General features: G+C 43.4%; 2 protein-coding genes across 14 annotated transcripts in view; one reads left to right on the forward strand and one right to left on the reverse strand.

The window, feature by feature from the left end:
- Positions 1–436: 436 nt before the first annotated feature.
- TSTD3 (thiosulfate sulfurtransferase like domain containing 3) lies at positions 437–3,057 on the reverse strand. Of its 3 annotated transcripts, none has more exons than XM_040599148.1 (3): positions 2,561–3,011; positions 2,170–2,221; positions 437–854 (listed from the first exon to the last, which is right to left on the reverse strand). In XM_040599148.1, the coding sequence occupies exons 1-3, from the start codon at positions 2,994–2,996 to the stop codon at positions 791–793; spliced, it is 552 nt and encodes a 183-aa protein (XP_040455082.1). In that variant the 5' UTR covers positions 2,997–3,011; the 3' UTR covers positions 437–790. The 3 variants fall into 3 exon arrangements, with proteins under 3 accessions (XP_040455082.1, XP_040455081.1, XP_040455083.1); XM_040599147.1 differs by having other exon boundaries at positions 2,170–2,329; XM_040599149.1 differs by lacking the exon at positions 437–854 and having other exon boundaries at positions 2,213–2,417; positions 2,561–3,057.
- A 3,378-nt stretch (positions 3,058–6,435) lies between these two features.
- Positions 6,436–21,621, forward strand: part of USP45 (ubiquitin specific peptidase 45) — a 60,356-nt gene continuing 45,170 nt past the window's right edge. For 3 of the 11 annotated variants that reach the window (XM_040597253.1, XM_040597254.1, XM_040597255.1), the window contains exons 1-7: positions 6,836–8,623; positions 10,111–10,200; positions 12,233–12,290; positions 14,910–15,019; positions 17,152–17,321; positions 18,921–19,024; positions 19,527–19,627. In XM_040597253.1, coding sequence (XP_040453187.1) covers positions 14,920–15,019; positions 17,152–17,321; positions 18,921–19,024; positions 19,527–19,627 — 475 coding nt within the window. In that variant the 5' untranslated portion in view covers positions 6,836–8,623; positions 10,111–10,200; positions 12,233–12,290; positions 14,910–14,919. Of the gene's footprint in view, positions 6,559–6,834; positions 8,624–9,112; positions 9,600–10,110; positions 10,201–12,232; positions 12,291–13,760; positions 13,780–14,909; positions 15,020–17,151; positions 17,322–18,920; positions 19,025–19,526; positions 19,628–21,621 lie in introns of those variants that run through there. The other 8 variants (XM_040597247.1, XM_040597249.1, XM_040597243.1 and 5 more) reach the window with 7 other exon arrangements.

The following is a 21,621-nucleotide window of genomic DNA, read 5'->3' on the forward strand; positions in this document are numbered from 1 at the left end:
GGACACCTCAGGTTTTCCATCCTAAAATGGTTTGTAATAATAACTTCAAATATTGGCAGGTTGTCACTTGCTACTGAACTGCTGAGGGAACTGCTGACAACTGAATGCAATAGCATTTTGTGTTTAGAAGCAGATCTACATATAGAGAAGGATATACTTTTAAAATAAGGAGTCACACAACATTTTCAGTAGTGAGTATTCTAGCATCAGGTCAGTTTCCCTTTTTATTTTCTGACCAGTAGTGAAGTTTTGGCCTTAAGGTCACACTGCACAAACCTAAAAATCTGTACTCTACTTGGACTCTTTGAAAACACTGCAACTATTTTAAAACTTCAGTTACACATGAAGTATAATGAACAGTGCTCAGGGCAGTTATCCCAATTCTATTAGAATACCTGCAGTTTAACTATTCTAAAGAAACTACCCAACACAGTTATTTGGAAAAGAATAATTTTATTTGCCCTATCATCAATAGTTTAAACAGTCATAAACTACATCATACAAAAATCTTGGTATGTGTAATAAGCACTTAGGTTTTCTTCATATACCTTCACCAAAAAACATAGCCCAAAGTAAACACTGAACAAATATTATGTCCCCCGTTCATGTTGTAGTCTTTACATATAATTTAAACCAAGCAATTGATATACATGGCTATTTGGAGGTGAATGTCCATTTACACAAGAAAACAGGAGTGAGCTGGCTGTATTCTGGAAGTGGAATGCACGTAGTTTGAATGCTAAAACCAACAAACCATCCTGAAGCCTTGATGGGGCAACAGTTGGGGCAGTCATTTTTTCTCTGGAAGTTCATGTTTTACCCAGTCCTGAAAGCCACCAGCATACTGCTGAACTCTGAAAATATGCAGAAGATACAATGTCAAGAAGGACTCTTCCTGAAAAAGATGCCTAAGAGGACATGGCAATAAACCCAAACCAAAACAAGAGAAAAAAAAACATGAAGAAATTCACTGCAATCAAATACACTTGCACCTAGGTTCGATGAGCTAGATTGACATTACTTGTACTCTAATACTGCCTGTTTCCATGCAGTGTGTTCTGCAAGCCTTTTTTTCCAAATTACACTGTGCTGGAGATCAAGCATCAAGCAAGTAGTAGCAGCCAGATCAATAAAACCCATTGCCACTTCTTTTTTTTTTTTTTTTAAAAATGGACTCAGTGTGGCGGGAGATTTGCATGTTATTATGTCCAATACTTGAGATGTCATCAAATAAAGGCAGCGCACTGATCTTTACTTCCTTGCAAACCTACACACTCTATAGATCTGACATAAGCCTGCATAAAACTGGAAAACAAAAACCCACCGTGCAACACAATACTGGCTGCTTCAATTAGGCAGCATAAAAAACAGGTAATGGAAGATATTTTACACTTATTAAACCCACGTATTTATAAAAAAAGAATGTGGTTCCATACTTTTGACTAGAATTGGCATGGATATTCCAGTTAATGAATTGCAGTTCAGTGAAAACATGTACAAACAACCAATTTTTAAAATCTTCTGCAGTCTTCAGGCTAGTAAGGCACCTCTCCTGGCACATGTGTAACAATTATGCCAACTAAACGCTGCTTTTGCTTTCACTCTGTCAATCTCATTGTCTTCTTAGCCACTGCCTTCATTGCTTTACTATGGGCAAACAATCCAACATTTTACTTAAAGTGAAGGTGTACTTTGTCAACAGGGAACTGCACAGATAGAACTGCAATTTAACAAAGGGTGTGGTTTCATCAACTATTTAATCTAAGATTGCACTTCTACCAAAGCAAGCAGTTCTCCACTTTTCCAGTCATCCTCTGTCTCAGGACTAGTGCTTATGAAGCTGTATAAAGAAACATCTTGGGGAGGGACCCCTAAGAAGCAGAAGGACCCTTCAGTGGCAGCACAGTCCTGCAGCAGATTGCGTCATCTGCGGCACACATGCAGAGCTGCTGAAGGGTTGTTTCACAGGGCAATACACCTCACTTTGCTGAACACCCAATGGTGTCTTTCAATGTTCAGCGGAGACAAGAGGCAGTGTCTAATTCAAATACCAGTTTAGTTCATATCCCACACTTACAATTTTACCCTTGCCTGCAAGAAGCCAAGTATAAGTTCTGCTTCATGGGGGGAGGCTGCACTAATCCCATCCTTAACACACACATGTCATACCTGCTGAAACCCAAGGACGTGGCAAAACCAAGTGCTTGTTTACTTCTTGTTCCTGCCAAACAGGAGAAAACCACAAGGTCTGTCTTGGATGGCATTTTTTGATTGTACTGCTCCTTGAACTCCGCTGGGTCCATTTGTAGAGCTTCCACTAATTCACCCACTGGGAAATATAAGGGGTGGTGGGGGAAAGGAGGTCTTGTTTATTCTCCATCCACAGACAAGCTTACACCGTAAGGCTTCTAGTTCCTCTGGAGGAAAAGGTTAGCCTCACAACACAGCAGCAGCGGCCTAGCAAAGCTCCTCCTTGCTCAGTCATGGCCACCTACCCACAGACTTGACCGCCAAGCCAAGGGAACACCCAACGCCTCCGTGTAGCAGGTTCATAACTTACGCGGTATGTTGATGGATGCTGGGATTTTTCCGGATCTGTCGATCTCCCACCTCTCCCGCACGTCGATGTGGAGGACGCCGGTCTTCTTCAAGTCTTTGAGCTCTTGGTAGGAAAGGCCGGGCGCCCCGCCGGTGCAGATGCCGCGGCCGGTGGCACCCGCCGCGCCGGGACCAGACCAGGAGGCGCAGCCCGTGAGCCCGGCGCAGGCCGCCGCTGTCCCCGCCCCTCGGGGAAGGCCATGGCCCCCTACGAGGTTTAGTACCTTCACACGGTGACTACCCCGGGCGCCGGCAAACCTCACCCCGCCGCCCGCCCTCGGAGAGGCCCAGCCGCCCGCTCCGCTCCCCGCCTCACCGGGCGCCGCCGCCCGCCACCAGCCGCTCGCCGCCCGTAGGGCCCGCGCCGCCCGCCGCCAGCACCGGCCTCCGGCCGCCATCACCCGCCTCCGAAGATGGCGGCCGCCCCCGCCGGCGGGGGAGGAGACGGCGCCCCGGGCGGCACCGCCTTCTTCTCAGCGGCGGGGGCGCGGAGGCCTTCAACCGGCGCTGGCCCGGCCCGGGTTAAAAGCAATCCGTTTTCCGGTTTGTTTTCCTTGCGAATCCCTCCGATTTCTGACAATTTATGACTCGATGTTGATAAAATCTCTGCACAGACACAGCCGAAGAGCTTAAGGCCGGGCACCGCCAGTGAGCCCCTGGGCTCAGGGCAGGCCTGGCTTTGGCCAGAGCCGCATGGAGCCAAGCGGCCCGGGCCCACCAGCCACGGGCGAGCCGCTTCATGAGGCAGCCCCCGGTGCGGGTGTCAGTACAGCCAGCAACTGCCACTGCCCTGGCACGGTCATTTTCACAACTCAGCCAAGCTGTTAAGAAGCCTTGAAGTACCAACTGCTGGGAGGTTTGATCAGGGATAACTAATTTTGATACCATATCCATGCAACACAACTAAAAAAAACCCAACCTTCAGTGTTACACCTGAGGAGAAAAGGTGATTTTAGCACTGGCCTGCATCCTTTTCACCCTTGCCATTTATTGCTCTCTTACAGCCATAGGAGCTGTGGTCCAAGGGCAGTACCAGCATCCCCAGTTTGGGTATGCTTTGGTTTTGAAAGCCGTCAGTCTTCCAGCACCAGGGACTGACTGCCGTGTTTCAAGTGGCGAAATGAGGGCTCAACGCATTTTAAATCATTCTGTATTTACTATATACCTTTGTAGATACATTGCCTTGCAGCAGTTCCAGTCTTTAATGGCAGACATGCTGGATCTTTTCTCTTCATAAAAGATGCATTTTGATGAGTATGTTGTTGAATCTTTACTAATGAAGGTTTTCCTTCTCAAAACGAGAACAAAATATTTCTTGGTACTGTAAAGTGTGACAAATTGAACTTGGCACATATAACTGGTTCACTAGCTGCCCTTCTGCCAGCCTCTCCATATGGCCCCCTTGACAGGCATTTGCAAATTCTCTTTGAAGCAGTAAATCTATATATGAGTCAAAAGTTTTATGTGATTGCATTTTCAACAAGGTTTGGGTAGAATAGACTACTTCTAGAATTTCTCTTTACTAGGTATTTTATCTGTAGTAAAATAACAACCACAGTCTCCATTTATTGCATATATCACTATAAGGTGCATAAAGTGTGTGATGTGGAGTGTCAGGACACTTGCATAAAATGCATATTCACATAATGTTGCATTTTTATAAGTTATTTTACGGCTTTAATTTGAGCCTGGATCATACATACACACACATAAAGGGAGAACACACTAGCTTGCTTGCGGAAATAGGAATGGTCTACTAGCTACCTTGTGAAAGGCAGAGTTGAAGTCAGAGGAGATCAAGTTAGGCAAACTCCCCCAACCGGTGAAAGGGGGGAAAGCAGCACGTTTCAATTCTCTTGCCTTCATGGCCTGTCATCTAGCAGTCACTCAACCTTTCCTCAGCAGCTTTCTTAATTTCACCTCTTGGGACTCTCTCTCCATTTCTGCACAGCCTCCCTCGCTCATCGCCAGCGGCACGATTAACCCGCTGCATTACCCTTACACATTCTTTATCCTCATCTCACATTTCACTGAAGCCTTTGTTGATTGAAGAAATGGTTCTCAGACCTAGTTTTTCATCAGGTCTTACTGCCTTTCTGGTATTTTTGTTACCACATCTTCTTTTCCTATCATCTACCTCCCCTCCCAACTTTTCAGCCTTCCTACAGTACTTTTAATCATGCTCTAACACTTGCTTTTGGCTGTCCCTCTCTGCTCTTTTCTTCCTTTCATGCCTCTGATTGCTGATGCTCTTTGTGTTTCTTTCTTCTCTGCCATTGACCCTTCATTGTCTCTAATTACCAAACCCCAAACATGATTCTATCTCAACTTCGGCTTTCTTTGGCTCTGCTTTTGCCTTGTTGAGTGCTTCTGGAGGAAAACTGGGGACCTGGCTGATTCCTGTGACATATCCGTTTTCCTAACATGCAACTCTAATTTATATCCCATTTTTCTCAATGTGATGGGAAACTATGCATAAAGCCTGCTGTTCTCATTCTCTGCACAGAAGTCAAACCATTTCCTTTGGGAAAAATTTTGTCACATCTTTCCTACCTCCCTTGCTTGCCTTCCCCTTCTGCCAGTGCCCTGATGTTCTACCTTTTCCACATATTTCTAGTCTCCTCTCCTGTGCTAAATTAGCATATTTCCCTTCATGTTCACTTTTCCCTCCTTCTCTTTAACCTTTTAGTTACTACTCCTGCCGTGCAATAATTCTCTAATCTCTCCTGTGCAGAGGAGGAAGGACCCACCTCTTGATCCAGTTTGTTTCAGGCTGCTGTCCCATACTCTTTCACCCCTTCACATACAGACCCCACAAACATGGTGTTCACAGCCTGTGTCTGGGCTCCTCTGTTACACAGTCTGCAGCCTGCCTGCCTATCTTTGTGCTCAGTTGTCACCACTGTCACTGAAGTGCCTAAAGAATTCTTCCTACCTAAATCAAATCCTGCTTAATCTGACAACCTCTTTCAACAATACCCTTCCTGACATCTTGCCTTTGCTTGGTCCAATGACTTCTACATGCTTCTCTAACCATTCTTTCAGTCTGCTTGTCAGCAGATCCACTACAGGTTCTCCATCCTTGGTTTTTGAGGGGCAACACAGCAAACATCTCCTTTTTGCTCTATGGTTTACCACTGGTTAAGCTTATTCCAATAAAACCATCTCTCAATCCTTAATTCAGATTTGCCTTCTGTCCAAACAAAGCCTCCCTTGCTGTTTAGCCACATGTTGAGTTTAATCTCCATCCCAGTTTCCACTAGCTCCTCGTCCCTTTCACACTGGACCCCCTCTACTCTGCCAGTCCCTCGGCTGGGACAAGCACCTTTGGCTCAGACCTCCCTCCAGTCACTCCCCAGTGGCTGCCCTGAAACCCCAGGCAGGGCCCAGACCCCTGTGCACAGCCTCTAGGTACGACCATCCGCACCCCTGCGCACAGGCGAGCCTGCTGGCCTGCTCCCCTCGCCCACAAACCTACTGCGGTGTCCCCAGGTCTTTCAGCCAAACTCTGATGCGGAGGTGTCCCCGTCACGTCCCCCTCCCTCCGCACCCCCTGCCCTTCTCTGCACTGGGTCCCCAGGGCGCCCCGCAGGCGGACCCGCCGCCACCTGTCGCCCCTCGGCAGGCCACAGCAAGCTCCCGCCCCGCCGCCCTTCCTACCGGGAAGACGCATTTCATCCCCGACCCGGCACCACCCCCCGGTCCCACCCGCCCTCCACGCTACCTGCCCCCGGCCGCCCCCCCCCTTGCCAGCTCCTACGGCGCCGGGGACAGCCCGCCCGCCGCCCCGGGGCCTGCGGGGAGCCGTCCGGGCTGAGGCTGAGGCTGGGGCGGGGAGCGGCGCGGCGGGGCCGGGGGCGGGCCGCGCCGGGCGGAGCGGAGCGGAGCGGGACTGGCTAAGGCCCAGCTTCCTCTGCCGCTTCCTGCCGCCGCGCTCGCCTGCCTGCCGCCGGCCGCGCCGTGAGTGCGGGGCGCTCGGGGCGGGGAGGGGGGAGGCCGCCGGCATAGCCCGCGGGGCGCCGTGTCCGCGGCGGGCTCCCCCTGCGGAGCCCGGGGGGCCGTGGAGCCTCGGCGCCGACGCGCGGCGGCCGAGGCCGGCGTGCCGGGCCGGGCCGATCTGCCCCGCCATGACGGGGGCCGGGCCCGCGGCCTGTGGAGCCGCGTCCCGGGGAGCGCAGCGCAGGTGCAGCCGGGCGGGGCGCGGGGAGGGGGCGCGACACTTGTGCCCGGCGGGGGTGTGTGTGTTTCTGCTTCGCCGTGTCCCCGGGCCGGGAGGGCCGCCCCCCCTGCTTCCCGGCGCTCCTCCCGCGACGTTCCGCACCGGTGGCTGAGCGCAGCCCGCGGGGACGCGGAGTGGGTAGGTGCCGGCCGGCCGCTTTCGGTCTAAAATAGGTTGGCCCTACCGTAACACGAGGGCAGCAGCACCGGGCTCTCGCCGTGACCCGCAGTTTCTCTGTCTATTAAGTCAGAGAGGGTCGGTAGCGTCGCCTTTGGTGGGGTTTAAACATAAGCTCTGATCACTTTGCATTAGGCAAGTTAGCAGGTGAACGCTGTTATGAAACGGTCTTGCCGCTCTGTGTCATGAGGCTGGCGTGGTTATTTTTGCCCCGCTCTGACAGTGTGGCATATGCTGGCCTGGTGATGCCACTGCCGGCCTGCTGCCACTGCTGCGTGGCCGCGCGAAGGCAGGCTGTGGGCTCCCCGCGCCAAGTGTTGCAGCAGGCGGTTAGTGTGGCTGCAGCGCTGGCACTCTGCTACCTGAACTTTTGTTTTCTGTGAATGCAGGCTGGTATGTTCCTGGTGGTTAGACGACAGCCTGGTGACAGTCCTCCTGATTAATCAGAGAGGTGGTATCTTAGACCCCTGTCTGCAACTCTGCATATTGTATTTGAGTTAATGTTTTGATTCTCTGATTCCTGGATGTCGTTCCACCTTTTGCTGTTGATGGTATTTTGCTTTAGGACTTCATCCAGCTCTCGCTATAGGTATGTTGCTACTTGTGCAGTTAAACAGAATACGCAAGACAGCAAATTGAACACAGATACCGAAGAGTAAAGTAAGACATCAAGAACATAGAAGCAGATGACAATAACTCCAGGTGGCGCACTGTATTCTTGTTGGTCATCTTTAGCTACAAGTATTTCCCAATTCCATTAAATAATCCTCTCATACTAGCATATATAGCAAGGTTGTGTTTAAAGGATTCTTTCCACTCTCATTTTCTAGCTTTTCAAATGGAAGCATAGTAGTGGCACAAACGTGTGCCAGATTGTTAGCAGAGTATTCCTTTGTGAAATCGCTCTGCAGTTTGCTACGGTTGTAAATATTTTGTCAGATTTCTTCATGAAATATTGAAGAACTGGTGCTCTGTAGTTTTGTTTCTGCGACGTTCACAGAAATGCAGCTAGTGTCTCATGGGTTCTGCTGTAAGCATCAGTCGTAGATCAAGGACAAGTTGTTCCACTTTAGATGTGTCACCAAAGCAAACTGGGGCAGTCTGTATGGAGGAAGAAAATGGAATGAAATGTTTTGTTCTGGGTGGCAAGACTTTGACTTTCAGAGAGCTCAGACTAGTCTTCTGTAGCCCTTGATTGTTTCATTTGTTTTGCCCCATTAATTAGCTGACTCCCACAACACCCTTCCAGAGGAGATGGGATGTTAAACGCAGCAGCCGTTGCCTTCCTTCATCTGTACCAACTTGGCCCTTTAGGCAGGGGTGCAAGGTGAGTCTTAGCTTAACGTATTATCTTGTGTGGGCCTGCTGTCTCACATGCTGTGCTGCAACCACAGTTCCTTTTTTTTTTTTTTAGATTTGACACAATCAGTATTTCTCTGAAGTTCATCCTTTGCTCATGTTGCCCTTTATGTGGTCTTACGACAACTGGACCACTTTTTTCCAAGTTTTTGTCCACATGGTTATCCTGCCAAGATACTGTGAGTTCACTGGTTATTCTCCAGCTGTTCCAGTTGTTACACCCTCAGATTTTCTGTGGCGATGGCACTGTTGCGTTGGGGTTCATATCATGTGAGTGCATAGTCTGTCAGCTCTGCCATCTGACTGCGTTTTCACTTGTGGGCCAACATCATTAGTTACAAGCCACAGCTCTTTTTATGGTGCTTATGTGTTTGGCTTTTTGAAGCATGAATTTGTAAGAAAATCCATGTTAATTTTTCCCTCTTGGTCTATTCATATTATTTTTAATTATGTTTAAGGTGGGATAGAGAACATAAGCAAAAGTTGTTTGCTGTATGAGGTTGGGTATTGATGGGTATCCCTGATATTTTCCGTAAGACCTTTGCTGTAAGATATTAGCAAAAATATGTCATCAAAATGCTGTTCCTTTTACCCACTCAGTCCTTCAATTTACTTTAGTCATGAGCCCAGTTACAGGGTCTTTTCATTCTTGTTTCTGGACACATCTGGTTTCTGTTCATCCTTAGAAGTAATTTTTCTGTGGCAAATGGGTTTCAGTAGGAAATCTGAAAACATGAATGCTGACAGGCCATATTTAGCATGGGTGGCTGGATGGAAGTATTAATTAAAGTGAGAAATGCTATGGGATTTTTACTGTCACTTGAAAAGTTGTATCTAGTGGTCTGAGGGCTCCGTCTCATCTTTGCGCAGAAAGTACATCAGTGTCTCACCCTTTTAGGACTGTAATATAATGTCAAGATTGGCGTTTGAGTTCCAGTGACGGTGTAGGATGTGTGATGTGCCTTTGGGCTAGGAAATCTTGGAGATGACACTTTCAGAATTTCAGATGACATCTTCCAGGGGAAGAAGTGTTGCTGCCACTACCAGTCAGCAGTTCTGGTCCTTTTACTGCTCTAGCAGGCAGCATGGGCTTGTTTGCCGCAAAGGTTTCGGTGGCTGTCAAGAGTGCTGAGCCTCCTGGCCCTCTGATGGGTGACACTGCCCGGTTGCTACACTGTGATGGATGCAGTTCTTGCTCTGATTGGGTGACATTTGATCTAGCGGCAAGCCAGCCAAAATGCCACAGGTAACGCTCGGAACAGACATCCAAAATATATTGTCACAGCTTATATCAAAACACGTAGCAATTCTGCAGAGGATCTGGCATTACTGACCTGTGCAAGACTCTTCTTTCTGTACTCTTACAGTTTCATGGAAGCTCATAAAGACCCTTCATGGATGTGCTAATGGAGCATCTTGGCCTTTGCATTTAATCTGCACATCAGTGCTGTTCCTCAGCCCCTTGCTTTGGTGCTAGGCTGCTGTTGACAGCTGGACAGTTTTGTTAAATTAGTTGAAAGTGATAATTTTTCACTGTATTTAGTGCATGCTGTGACTTTTCAGTGTGATGCAGGGTTTTTTTTGCATTAGCAACATAAAATGGTATCATTTTAACTTGAACATAGGACTACAAGTGGCGAGACAGCTGGAATTTAGAGTACCTCAGATGAATTGAGGGACTGAGGTTAATGTGTTTGCCCCAGCTTCTTTGAATTCAGGTTCTCACTGATAAATAATTAACAATATTATTTTCACAGTTAATGGGAGGTCCTACTGGGAGAGTCTTACCCGTATCCAAAATAGTGCCTGGAGACTACCTGTAGATTCACTTGGCTATATTTCATGAGGTAAGGATGCTTACATGAGCTGGTGGTTATTACACCAATTTTTTCTTGTTTGCATTCTAGCAAAGCAACTGTAATCCTCCTAGTTAATCAAGAATCAGGAAAAATGTTGTGATAAGTATTACACAGATAAGAACAAATCCGTGGCATTTGCCTGAAAGAGCTGGCACCCTAGTTACAAGAGAAGGGCAAAAGTGGGTCTTGACAGATGGATACAGTGATGTGGTAGTAGCACAGCAGGTTATTTCTCTAATGTACTGATGATCTGGTTTGGGTTTCTAATAAGCATTGTAGCGAAGGCATCATGGGAAAACTCACTAAGGTGGCACATTTCAAAATTTAGCAGGTGAGCTGTACACGTTGTAGGAGGAAGGACTGAGCCTCTAAGGAAGGAGTGCAAGATGATAAGATGGGGATAGGTTTTGGGGAGTCTAGACAGTGAAGATATAGCTTGCTTCTCCACCTCTCTTGCATAAAAATGCTGTGAAGAGGAATGACCTCTTTGGGTTTTTTTGTTTGTTTGGGTTTTTTTTGTGTGATGTGTTCCCCCCCCAAAGAAAAGTGAATTCTAGTTCACACTAGCCTTGTATCTTTTATTGGTCGTAGCTCTATGGAGTTCCAGTAAAATAGAAATTTTAAAAAAATACCAATTATGTATTTTGGGAACTACACCCAGCTATTTTTAGTTTCTAAATATATACTTTATGAAGAGGGTGCATTTCTAAATATAGAAATATTAATGCTGTTAAATATAGACTATTTCAGGTATACCTTACATTTAAAATAGTCTAGGCATAACTTAGATTTAACTTAACAAATTTAGTGTTTTGATTTCTGGCATTTTGTCAAATTTGAAGCTTTTAAAATTAGGTAGGCAGATCATTCTGCTGCTTTTGAAGTGATTTGTTCTTTCTAGAAAGATTGAAGTGAGCAGTTATGAGGAGCTGTTGATCTTAATCAGCTTTTTGTAGGTAAACTGGCATTAGGAGTCTTAAGAAGCGAAAAAGTAAATAGAATAACAAGTGATGATGATTACACTTCAAACTCTTGTATGCTGAGGTCAGAGAATCTGAACATGTTTTGCAAGGACTAGTTCTTATTTTTGTATGAAATGATTGTTTAAAAAGAAGAGATTTAGCTCCTTATATTTTTATTTTTTTCCCCATGAAAATGTGTAATTTCTGCTTGAAGATTTTTACTGTGTGCCAAATGGAGATCAGGGTGGAGCTAACGTACCTACTGAACTCAGCTTTTTCTACCACAAAAATCAGTTTTTTTTGGTCAGATTCATTAGTCAAGTATTTGCACTGTGACTTGATTTTGTGTCTACAAAATGAAAAATTTCCCATTTAATTTGGTTTTCCATCACAAAAAGAAACTTCCAAGCAAGGATTCATGGAGACTGCTTTCTGCATAGGGAAAGAGAGAGCGTCACTCTGCAGTTGATGGCTGTAGTGACAAATTACTCACTGAACACATTCAAAAATTAGGAGAATGGGTTGGAAAGAGGCAAACCATGGGAATATTGCCATGGTTTTTAATCTCAAGTGTATCGAGTTCATTTTGTGCAAATAGTTTGTTTCTCCTCTGCCTGCATGTTCTGAATGGCTTGTGCCCTATGGTCAACAGGAAGGTTCCTATTGATTTTCTCTCTTGCTTTTTTCTTAGCTGTATTTCATTCTTTCTTGGGTCTGTGTTTCTTCGGGGTTTTCATTCCAGTAAAATCTCAATCTTTTATTTCCCATAAACTGAAATATTTCTGAGAAGTAATTTCTGAAGCACCTTAGATTTCTTCCTTGTTTATCTCAATTAAATATAATGATCCAATTCCTGGCATAAATGTTTCGATTTGAAATGTTGATCATGTTTTAAATTGTTATATGAGATCTTTTATTTGTAGTGTTTTCTGTCTCTGAACATATGGGAAAAATGCAGATAGTACTGCATATATACTGTGCTACTTGCATTGTAGATGCATACAGAGTAGCTCATTGCTCTTACTCTTTGATCCCACTTACATGCTTTTCAAAATCAGGCACAAACCCTGGCTGGTTAGGTCCTTGATACGCTGAGGCTTTTCCAAGAGCTCACAGGTCAGTAAACATTGTCTGATGGATGCCTGTCTGTGTGTGTTCATGAGAACTGATCAATCTAATGGTCCATGTTACCTTTTGTTTTGCCTGCTCTTACTGAAATAAGACTCAAAAGTCTCTGTGTTGCTTGGTGGGTTCCCAAACCTGCAGTGTGAATGCCCGCTTCTCATCCCAGTCTTCATTTCAAATGCCATGTCAGTTATGTTGGGCTAGAAACACCATTTTTCGGTTGTTGCGGGTACCAGATGACACTGTCTTTTCCACGTGTCCTGAAGGACCTGAGAGAGTGGATTCAGTGGTGGGCTCTGTGTGCCCCGATCTGGATTGTATCACCTGGCCTGTGGGCCACAGGATTTCACAGGTGGTAAAGACTTGCTTGTGTTTCAGCTGGTCAGGCCCATAATTGTTCTTCCATGAAGTTACCCAAGATCTTAAAATGTACTGATACAAACGTGACTTCCATTGGGGTGAAATCTGTGGTTTGGACAGTCTTACATAATCTGTCCAAAGAGATAAAAATTCTTGTGCTGAAATGAACTCGTAGATTGTTTATGTCAATGTTGAATAACCTAAACACAACTACGTTCCTTTAGGGAGGATGTTTTTGCTGTCTTTGCTATTGACTCTTTACATAATTTAGTTAAAAATCATGGGTTTTCTAACAGAAGATGTATCAGCCTTACTATTTGATGAATGTCTCGATGAATCTTGTGCTCAGTTAAGTGGCGCTGTGACAAGCAGTGATAGGTAGTTTCACATGAAGCTTGGGTATATATGATAAGGTGCCAAGGCAGAAATGCACAGTTGAAGTTGTTTGGGTCTGAAGCACCTTGTCATGTTCTAGGGATGCCGTAATGCATGGATGTTGATGTCAAGGCGTGCTAACATTTGTTGAATATAAATAGTCAAGAGCTGGAATATTCAGATCTTACTGTATGAACATGACTTTGAACCTACAAAATCAGCAAAGCTGAATTCAGTGGCATTCACTTACATGTCTGAACATTTGAAGCTTTATACCCTTAAGTGCAGGAAATTTTGAAATCTGTGACTTAAGAACGTAATGTTATTTAATATAGTGTAACCTGATTGCTATGTAAATGTGCCATTCTGAAAAAAATGGAAGTGCATTTTGAAAGGTTGAGGAGATACGAAGCCATTGATGCAATGAAGCCATTGATGCAATGAAGCAGAGTAAAGGTTTCTTTCATACTATGTAGAAGTTTGACTTGTCCAAAGTAAATCTGTAATTGATACGTTCATGCAGAAAACTTCCAGCACTAACAGTGTGTGTGGCAGATGTAGAGATGTCTGTCCAGATCTGTAGGAACCTGGAACTGGAGTTCGGAGGTATGGATTACCTGCTTCACTTCAGTGAAGGCTGTTCAGATACCAGTGATGGTGGTGCTCCAGTATTGATATTGACGACTGTTCTGCTGATCGGCTTAATGGATAAGAAAGGAGAGGGAATACAGAGTTCAATATACAGGTCAATTCCCATGTCTCTCAGAGCTTCAGTAACACAAAGGTCTAAATGCATATGCAGAGAAGATTTAAAAACTTAGACAAACCGTCTAAACTTTGGCAAACTTATCTCTTTGATCTGCAGCAAGAATGTATCTTTTGCTGTTCTGAAATGTTGGACATTTTAGAGGTTTCCTATACATAAATGTGGATTCACAGTTGAAAACATCTGGTACTGGTAGCTCAGGCAACATTATTAAGCTGTTTGCGGTACACAACAAGATGTTATTTTTTTTCCTGAACAGAGTAGCTCACAGGGTTGCAATGTATGAATATTTGACTATCTTACATTCACGTGCTTCGCATGTGAAAACATTTTCTTTTTAATCAAGCACATTGTTAAAAGACAACCTGTAAACTAAACCTCAAAAGCTCTTTGTGTGATGCACAGCTATACTCCTTCAGTGAATTTGCATTTGGATGAAATCTCTGAGGATTTTTTTTTTAAAGTTTAGTGGCAAATATTTATCCTTTGATTCTGTTCCTCATAGGACTCCTTGATTAGTGACCCACATTTCCTATGAGAAACTTCATCCTTATGGATTCTCTGATGTTTAATAGAAGGGTCAGCTTGCATGCCAGTCTGTCCTCACTCATAAGAGGGCACTTTCATGAGATCATGAGATTTGGAAGACTTATTTTATTGAAGTGTTTTGAAATTGCTCAAAAGCTTTTGGGGAATGTGCAAGGGTAAATGGTGACTAAAACCTTTCATAAGGGAGATATGTTAAGGAGGAGAAGCTTTTATTTTGATGAAGTTTTTCTGGTAAGGTATGGCTGGAGCTCTGGAGTAGTTTACAAAGAAAATCTCAATATCTCAAATATTTAACACCCCTACGTGGAAGTGTGTGTCCCCTGTAGCTACAGATATACTACATATTATGAATTGTAACTAATTGATGTTGCAGCATTCCTAAGAGTTTATGCCTGACACATTCATGTTCCTTGTTACACAGGAACTGACATTAGTCAAAGCCTAAAACTGTGTTGGTGAGATTTGAATGTGTGATTTGATCTTGTGCTTTTAAGGGTTCAAACTGACTACATTTGATGAAGCATTTAGACAATAAAGCAACATCTGTTTCTCTTTCCTAGTGAGTAACAGATGCGGGTGAAAGATCCATCAAGAGCCAACCCCGAGAAACCAAAGCGAAGCAAAAGGCCTAACAGGCCACAGGATGAGGACTCTTCAGACGATATTTCAGGTAAATACTTTAGGCGATGTCTAGCCCTGAGGTTGAGGGCTAACGACTTCCTTGATGACTGATGAAAACCACAAATCAGTGGTACCATGAAATACTTTCCTTGTTTGAATTTGTAACAGAAATATCCCCAGTCAAGTGTTTATGACATGATTGGTTGTTACACTATGTGACTGCCCTGAAGGGCTGGGGAGTTGGTTGATCTTCGATGACAACCTCTTCAGAGCAGGAGAATGGTCCTTGCCTGTGTGTGGAAGGTCAAACATGTAGCAGGAGGCTGCTTGGCTGAGTGGGAAGCTTCCAGCTGAGCTCAGAGGCAAAACGAAATGGCAGAGGGTGGGTGCAGGTTTGGGCTGCTCTTGCAGGGCCCCTGAGTGTGCAAGGATGGGATAAAGTAAGCCAGCCTCAGTTAGAACTGAATCTGATGAGGGGTGTGAAGAGTAAGATGGGCTTGTATGGATATTGTGACAGTAAAATGAAGGCTAAGCTAAGTGCAGACCTGCTGCTTGAGGTGGCAGGGGACCTAGGGACACAGGACAGGGGAAAAGGCTGAGGAACTCAATCCTTTGCCTCTGCTTTCACATGTAAGCCCTGCACTCGGTCCTCCCTGGTCCCTGAGCCTAATGGCAGACTGGGGGTTTTAAGCATTGTCCAGAGTAGAAGACTGAGAGCTGATAAGCAAGTAGCATGTGCACAAGTCCATAGGACCAGATGGGATGCATCTGAAGATACTAAGTGAGCTAGGTGATGTCATTGTGAGACTACACTCTGTCATCTTCATGACAACAAATGGAGGAGAGCAATTGGTACGCTGGAGGCTAGGTCTGCTATTCAGAGTGACCTAGACGGGCTGGAGGAGTGAGCTGGCAGGAGCTTCTCAAGAGTTCAGTAATGGCAAGTGGAGAGTTTGGTATCTGGGCCAAAATAACTGTGTGCAATTACAGGGTGGGAATCAATGGCTTGAAAGCAGCTTTGCAGAAAAGGTCCTGGTGGTCCTAGTGCACATGCTGAATAAAAGCAAGCAGTGTGGCTTGTGCCTACTGTATGCTGGACTGCATTAACTAGTGCACAGGGTGAGGTACGTGATTCTTTCCGTCTTTTCAGCACTTGTGAGGCTTCATCTGGAGTACTGTGTCCAGTTGTGGGCTCCCTGTTGCAAGAAAGACATTGACTTGTCGGAGTGAGTCCAGCAGCAGGTCACCCCCTCCATGTTGTTAAGGAGATTGAGAACATGATGCATGAAGAGGGGCTGAAGGGAATGGATTTTCTTTAGTCAAAGGAGTGAGAGTATGGTTTCCTTCTTTGACTGCCCGATAGGTGGTTATAGAGAAGGCAGAGCCAGACTCTTCCAGGAGGTCCACAATGAAAGGACTGAAGGCAACAGACAAAAGTTAGGGCAAGGAAAATTTGGCTAAGTGTGAGGAAATTTACTTTATTTTCACCCTGAGCATGGTCAGACAGAAAGCTGATTATCTAGTGAGTTGGTGAAACCTCTATCCTTGGAGATACTCAACACTCAGCTGAACAAAGCCATCCCATCAGCAACCAGAACTAAATTTGTATTTGGCCCTGTTTTGAATGAGAATTTGGACAAGATTGCCTTCAGAGGTTCCTTCAAACATAGGTTATTCTGTGCTATTATAGTGGAATTTATGTGAAAAATACGACAAAGAAGAAAGCTCATTGATATTCGTGTTCAGAATGGGCAGTTGTAGTGGGGGTTCATGGGTATTTGAAAATCTTTATGGATTGAAAAGGAGATCAGCTGCCTGTAATGTTATAGGCAAAAATAGACTTATGTAGTATTTTACTGTGACAAAAAAAACAAACCAAAAAACCAAGGAAATTAATTTTGTAAAAAAGTAATCTTTGTACTTTTGTACAAAGTAGTTTATCTGTTTTTAAGAAGTGGTGTTTATTGACTTGAAAAGGATTTTCATTATAGAAAGACTGAAATAGATCCTTCATAAAATTCAGTATATAGGGGGCAGCTAGCTGATTTTTTGTATTTTAGTTCTTTGCTATTTTTTCCTATTGCTGAATTCATTGAGACTCTGCTCTTTTAGTGTACAGGTGCTCCCTTTCATGGGTATTATTTTTAATGTATGAAAGTGAGTATGTGTTGTTTTCTCTAGGTTTAACCTGCCAGCATGTGAGCCAAGCAGTGGATGTGCACCATGTGAAGAGAGCGGTAGCTCAGAGTGTCTGGTCAATATGCGCAGAATGTCTGAAGGAGAGGCGGATGAGTGATGGTGAGCCCGTGGCACCTTCAGACATATGGTTGTGTCTCAAATGTGGCTCTCAGGTGAGCATATACTGTACATTTACAGAGGTGGATCAGCCCTGATTTTCTAAAAGATATCACTGGTGTGCATCCTTCTCTGTTTGGTATCCCATTACCTTCAGTGAACAGTGTGACAGAGTGCTTAGTTGTGAGTTTATGCTTCAGCTTCTTCATTGGAGTGGGATGTGGCTTTACATCTCATTTTCGGTTGGCTTTATGTGTGATGGTGTGGTTTGGCATCTCAAGTAGCAGGTGAAGGTCCTGCCTTTTCTCTGTTCATCGGCATGCTCTTACCACTTACAGAGAATTGGCTTCAGGAACTGTGTGGTTGCAAATGCATCCATTCACCTGGCTCATCTGGCAGAGGATTCTGCAAATGCAAATTAATGAAAAAACAAATAAGTATATTGCAGAATGAACTTGTACTGTGGACGCTCAATTGCTAGATTTGATTGAAACCAGGGAGAAAGGACTGGCCTGGAGTGAGAGTGCTGCTTTTTGTGGCAGCTAGCCATTAGATTGGATCAGTCGTGATGTCAAATTGTGGCCTCAGAGTTTAAGAGGACACAGGCCCTGACCCCAAGGGCTTGCACAGGTTTCTACCCTGTGAGTGAAGTAAAGCCTGATACAGAAAAAATCAAGTTACAGGCAGTGTTACACTTTATTCAGCTAGTAGTTGCCTAAACAAAGCGTTTCACAATTTTGTTAGACTTTCAGTAGGTTTTAGTGTAGTAAGGACAGAAGCAAACTCCTACAAGTGTTATCTGAACAGATTTAATTTTGGAAAAAACCATGCTATTCGCAGGCTTCAGAAGATAGTTAAATAGATCTGAGGAGGACTCTCATGTCTTGTCTCTGAAAATTTATAGATAAGGAGAGCTTTTAAAACAAGTTAACTCTGTGTGCTTTTTCACGTTTTTGCTGTTAATAGCCTCCAAAGCTCATGCCTCATTTAGAGGCCAGTCCTGAATCTTCTGAGTCCCACTGTGTAGATACTGAAAAAATTGCAAATACTTTCTCTTGAAGTTGGTGTGCATAAATGGTGGTGTTCTGAGTAGCTTTTTAGTACAAAACAATTTATGTACCTTTTGTGTTTGCTGTCTGGAATGCATTTGGAAGTCTGGAGCAGTGGGTGTTGCCTGTGCTGTTCTTTCCTTGATATTTTGTGGACCAAATATTCTACATATTCATTTCATTCACATCTTTTTAGAGAATTCTAACTTCTGTGAATGGCATAATTTTCTATTGTTACCTATTCAATACTTATTCAAAAGCTAGGAATTGTTTCTGTTAAGTTAAACCAATAATTTTCTATACTTTTAACTGATTTTTTCCAAGTAGAAAAGATGAGATTTTGGTTTTGTGTTGTCATGGATTTTCCTTTATTAGTAAAAAGAAAATTTGTTCATTTTAAAAAAAAAAGTTATTTGATATCTTTGTCACACTGGATTATAAAGAATATTAAACCCTCTCAATCCTTGAGAATGCTAAATGAGTATTTAGGGCAATATAGCTTTACGTCTGATTTTGAAAAGTGAATCTTTTGTAGTTTATTTACTAATAATACACTCTTTTCATGCTTCCCTTTTTTCCCCTTTATGTTGATGTGTCTGTTTTTAGGGATGTAGTAAAAACTCAGAAGGCCAACATTCTCTGAAACACTTCCAGACAGCACGCACAGAACCTCATTGCATTGTTATCAACCTCAGCACATGGATCATATGGTAAGAATGAGTGCGCAGGTGTTTGTGTATGCTTGTATATAAGGACTAGTCATATCTTAAAGCAGTGTCCTCTCATGATAAAGAACGATTCTGAGAGATAAAATGAATACTGTATAGAGAGGAAGGGCAGGCTTTTTGGAGAGAAAATTACTTTGTCCTTAGGACTCTCATAGGGGTCACAGATCAGTACTAGGCTAGAAGTTTGAGTCCATTGTGCTCTGTGGAGAGCTGGCTGGAGCTTGTCCTTCCTGCTTGTTTCTGTATGCTTATTTGCAGGACTATAGACTGAGATTTTTTAAGTCTCTAAGTATCACAGTGAATTGAGACTGATTTATCGAAGAGCATATATGAGATGAGATAATTCAATTTTATTCCTCTTTTTAGTATGAAAAATTGAAACCTTGAGCTTAAGTAATTTGTACAAGGTTGTTTGAGAGGTTTGTTAGAGCTGGGAGGTGCATCCAGATATCCTGAATTCTAGTTCATTTCTTCTTTTGTTTAGGTGTTATGAATGTGATGAAGAGCTGTCAACACATTGCAACAAAAAGGTTTTGGCTCAGATAGTTGACTTTCTTCAAAAACATGGTTCCAGGGCTGAACCAAGTAAGTTTACACAAATGGTTTTATCTGGAGACATCTATCATGTACTGTCTAAAAACAAACATTTCAGGTTTTGAGTCATGTTAAACATAAAATTGAAAAATTATGTATGGTGTGAGTATAATGCAATTTGTAATTGCACAATTTCTTGGGCAAGTAATGTCTATCAAAACATAATGTCATTTCTTTTCTATAGTATGATTACATTTTAAAAATATTTTGGGCATTGTAGGACAGTTTCTTCAAATTTTGTCTTTAATGAAGAAAGTTTATTTTACAGAAGACGTTACCTTACATAAGATGCCATAGAAATTAATGCACAAAAGCTATATAGAAGCATAAGTAAATTGAATTTTCCTCAAATGGATGTGTCACACTTTACATTTTTCTGATTTAAATTTGTTTTCCACAGTAGTGAGATTTAAGTGGATTTTCTAGTTCTCTGTTGTTGGATGTAATGCTTTCTGTTAATTTATGTTACTGGGTTTTGATTGGTAGTATGCACATTTCTATTAATAGAAAATATTATTAAGTTATTTTCTTATGTTAGGAGCCTGCTATATCTTCTCAATGTATGTAATAGTAGATAGAACTTGGTACTTGTGGCCCTCAGCTGTCTACTCGTGATAATGTTGATATTATTCATCCTTGCTGTAACACACTCGGCAGCATTTCTGGCTTGTGACTTAGAGAGTGCATTGGATTCCAGATTTTCTTGACAAAACACAGTTTAGGGTAAACTTCTAGAACAATTGGTTGCAGTTTTTAGCAGAGATAATCAACTACTTAGAGGTAAGTATGGAGAAGCATTGCCTTACTTGAATTAGACTCGGTATTCCTCAAGCTGCATGTGCATAAATTGGTTTTAAGAGGTGTTAAATATTTTTTGAGGGGAAAAAAATGAAGGGTCGCTCAGAAAGACAAGTTGTATGTTAAACTATTTAATTGTAATAAATTGGTAAATTGCTTCTTTTTGCTTAGAGTAATGAAAATACAGTATGTCATTCATTTCACTTTTGTTCACAGCTCACATTTATGTGTAGTAAATGGGTGTTGCAGCTTGCTTGTAGATGAAAATGCTGTAGTGTTTGTTTCAGTTAATTTAATGGAAACAATTTCATTCTGTTTGTGTATTGCTGGATAAGACTTTGCTATGACTCTGTGCTTCATAGTTTAGATTCTTAATTTGTGACATTTAAAAATATCTAGTTTTCAGAGTATAGCACTTACAAGTTTTCTGTGAAATATCTTAAATTAAGCAACTGAAATTCCAAACTAACTCAGGAAAAGTAAGCTTAAATTAGGCGCAGGATTTTTTAAAAATCAGATGTTTATAGCAGAGCAGGGCAGAATACACTGCTGCTGTATATGTTTTTGTGTTTCATTTTGATTCTCTGTTTTGAAAATGCATGTATGTCCTTTTAGTATTCACCTGATAAAGACTGGAAACTCTTTTCTATAACTGGAAACAAAATTGTACTGTTGAGGGCATGAACATTTTTTCCTCCCCCTCCCCCTTTTTTTTTTCCTATTTTGTTTAAACCTGTTTTCCCTTCAGTTTCTGAAAACAGGTGTTGAAATGAAAAACTAGCTAGCTTCAGTTTGTGGTTGCACATTTTGTGGCAGCAGTGCACTGATTTGGCCCTGCTTGCTTTGGTGCCCTGGAAAAGGAGGTTCATGGCAGTGATGTAAAAGGTGGTTGGGTGCCAGCGGTGATGTCAGGTGAGCAGTGTTGTGGGCAGTGTGAGGGTCCTCCTGCAAAGCGGTGGGACGTGCAGGACAGTTTTACATTGATGACAGACTGAGGAGTCTGCTTTCCCAGCGTCTGGGACCGCGTGTTACCAGTCTGCGTGGTTATGCTTCCTCCTTCAAGTTCATGCATGTGCTTGGTTTTGAGTGTGTGGACAGTTGCGCTAGTGTCCTTCAAAGCTAGAGAAGTCATGCACAAGCCTTGCAGGGTGGCCGCCTCGGCAGCGAGAGGTCTGAGCGTACGGAGG

Source organism: Falco naumanni, chromosome 6 (genome assembly GCF_017639655.2).
Source record: "Falco naumanni isolate bFalNau1 chromosome 6, bFalNau1.pat, whole genome shotgun sequence".
NCBI classification, from domain to species: Eukaryota; Metazoa; Chordata; class Aves; order Falconiformes; family Falconidae; genus Falco; species Falco naumanni.

Bases quoted from the DNA above. Each gene is read 5' to 3' on its own strand.
- TSTD3 (XM_040599147.1), bottom strand. From the start codon at position 2,996: ATGGCGGCCGGAGGCCGGTGCTGGCGGCGGGCGGCGCGGGCCCTACGG. The intron at 2,330-2,560 runs GTAAGTTATGAA...TATATTTCCCAG, and splicing joins AGCATCCATCAACATACCGC to TGGGTGAATTAGTGGAAGCT. The intron at 855-2,169 runs GTATGACATGTG...GCATATTTTCAG, and splicing joins ACGTCCTTGGGTTTCAGCAG to AGTTCAGCAGTATGCTGGTG.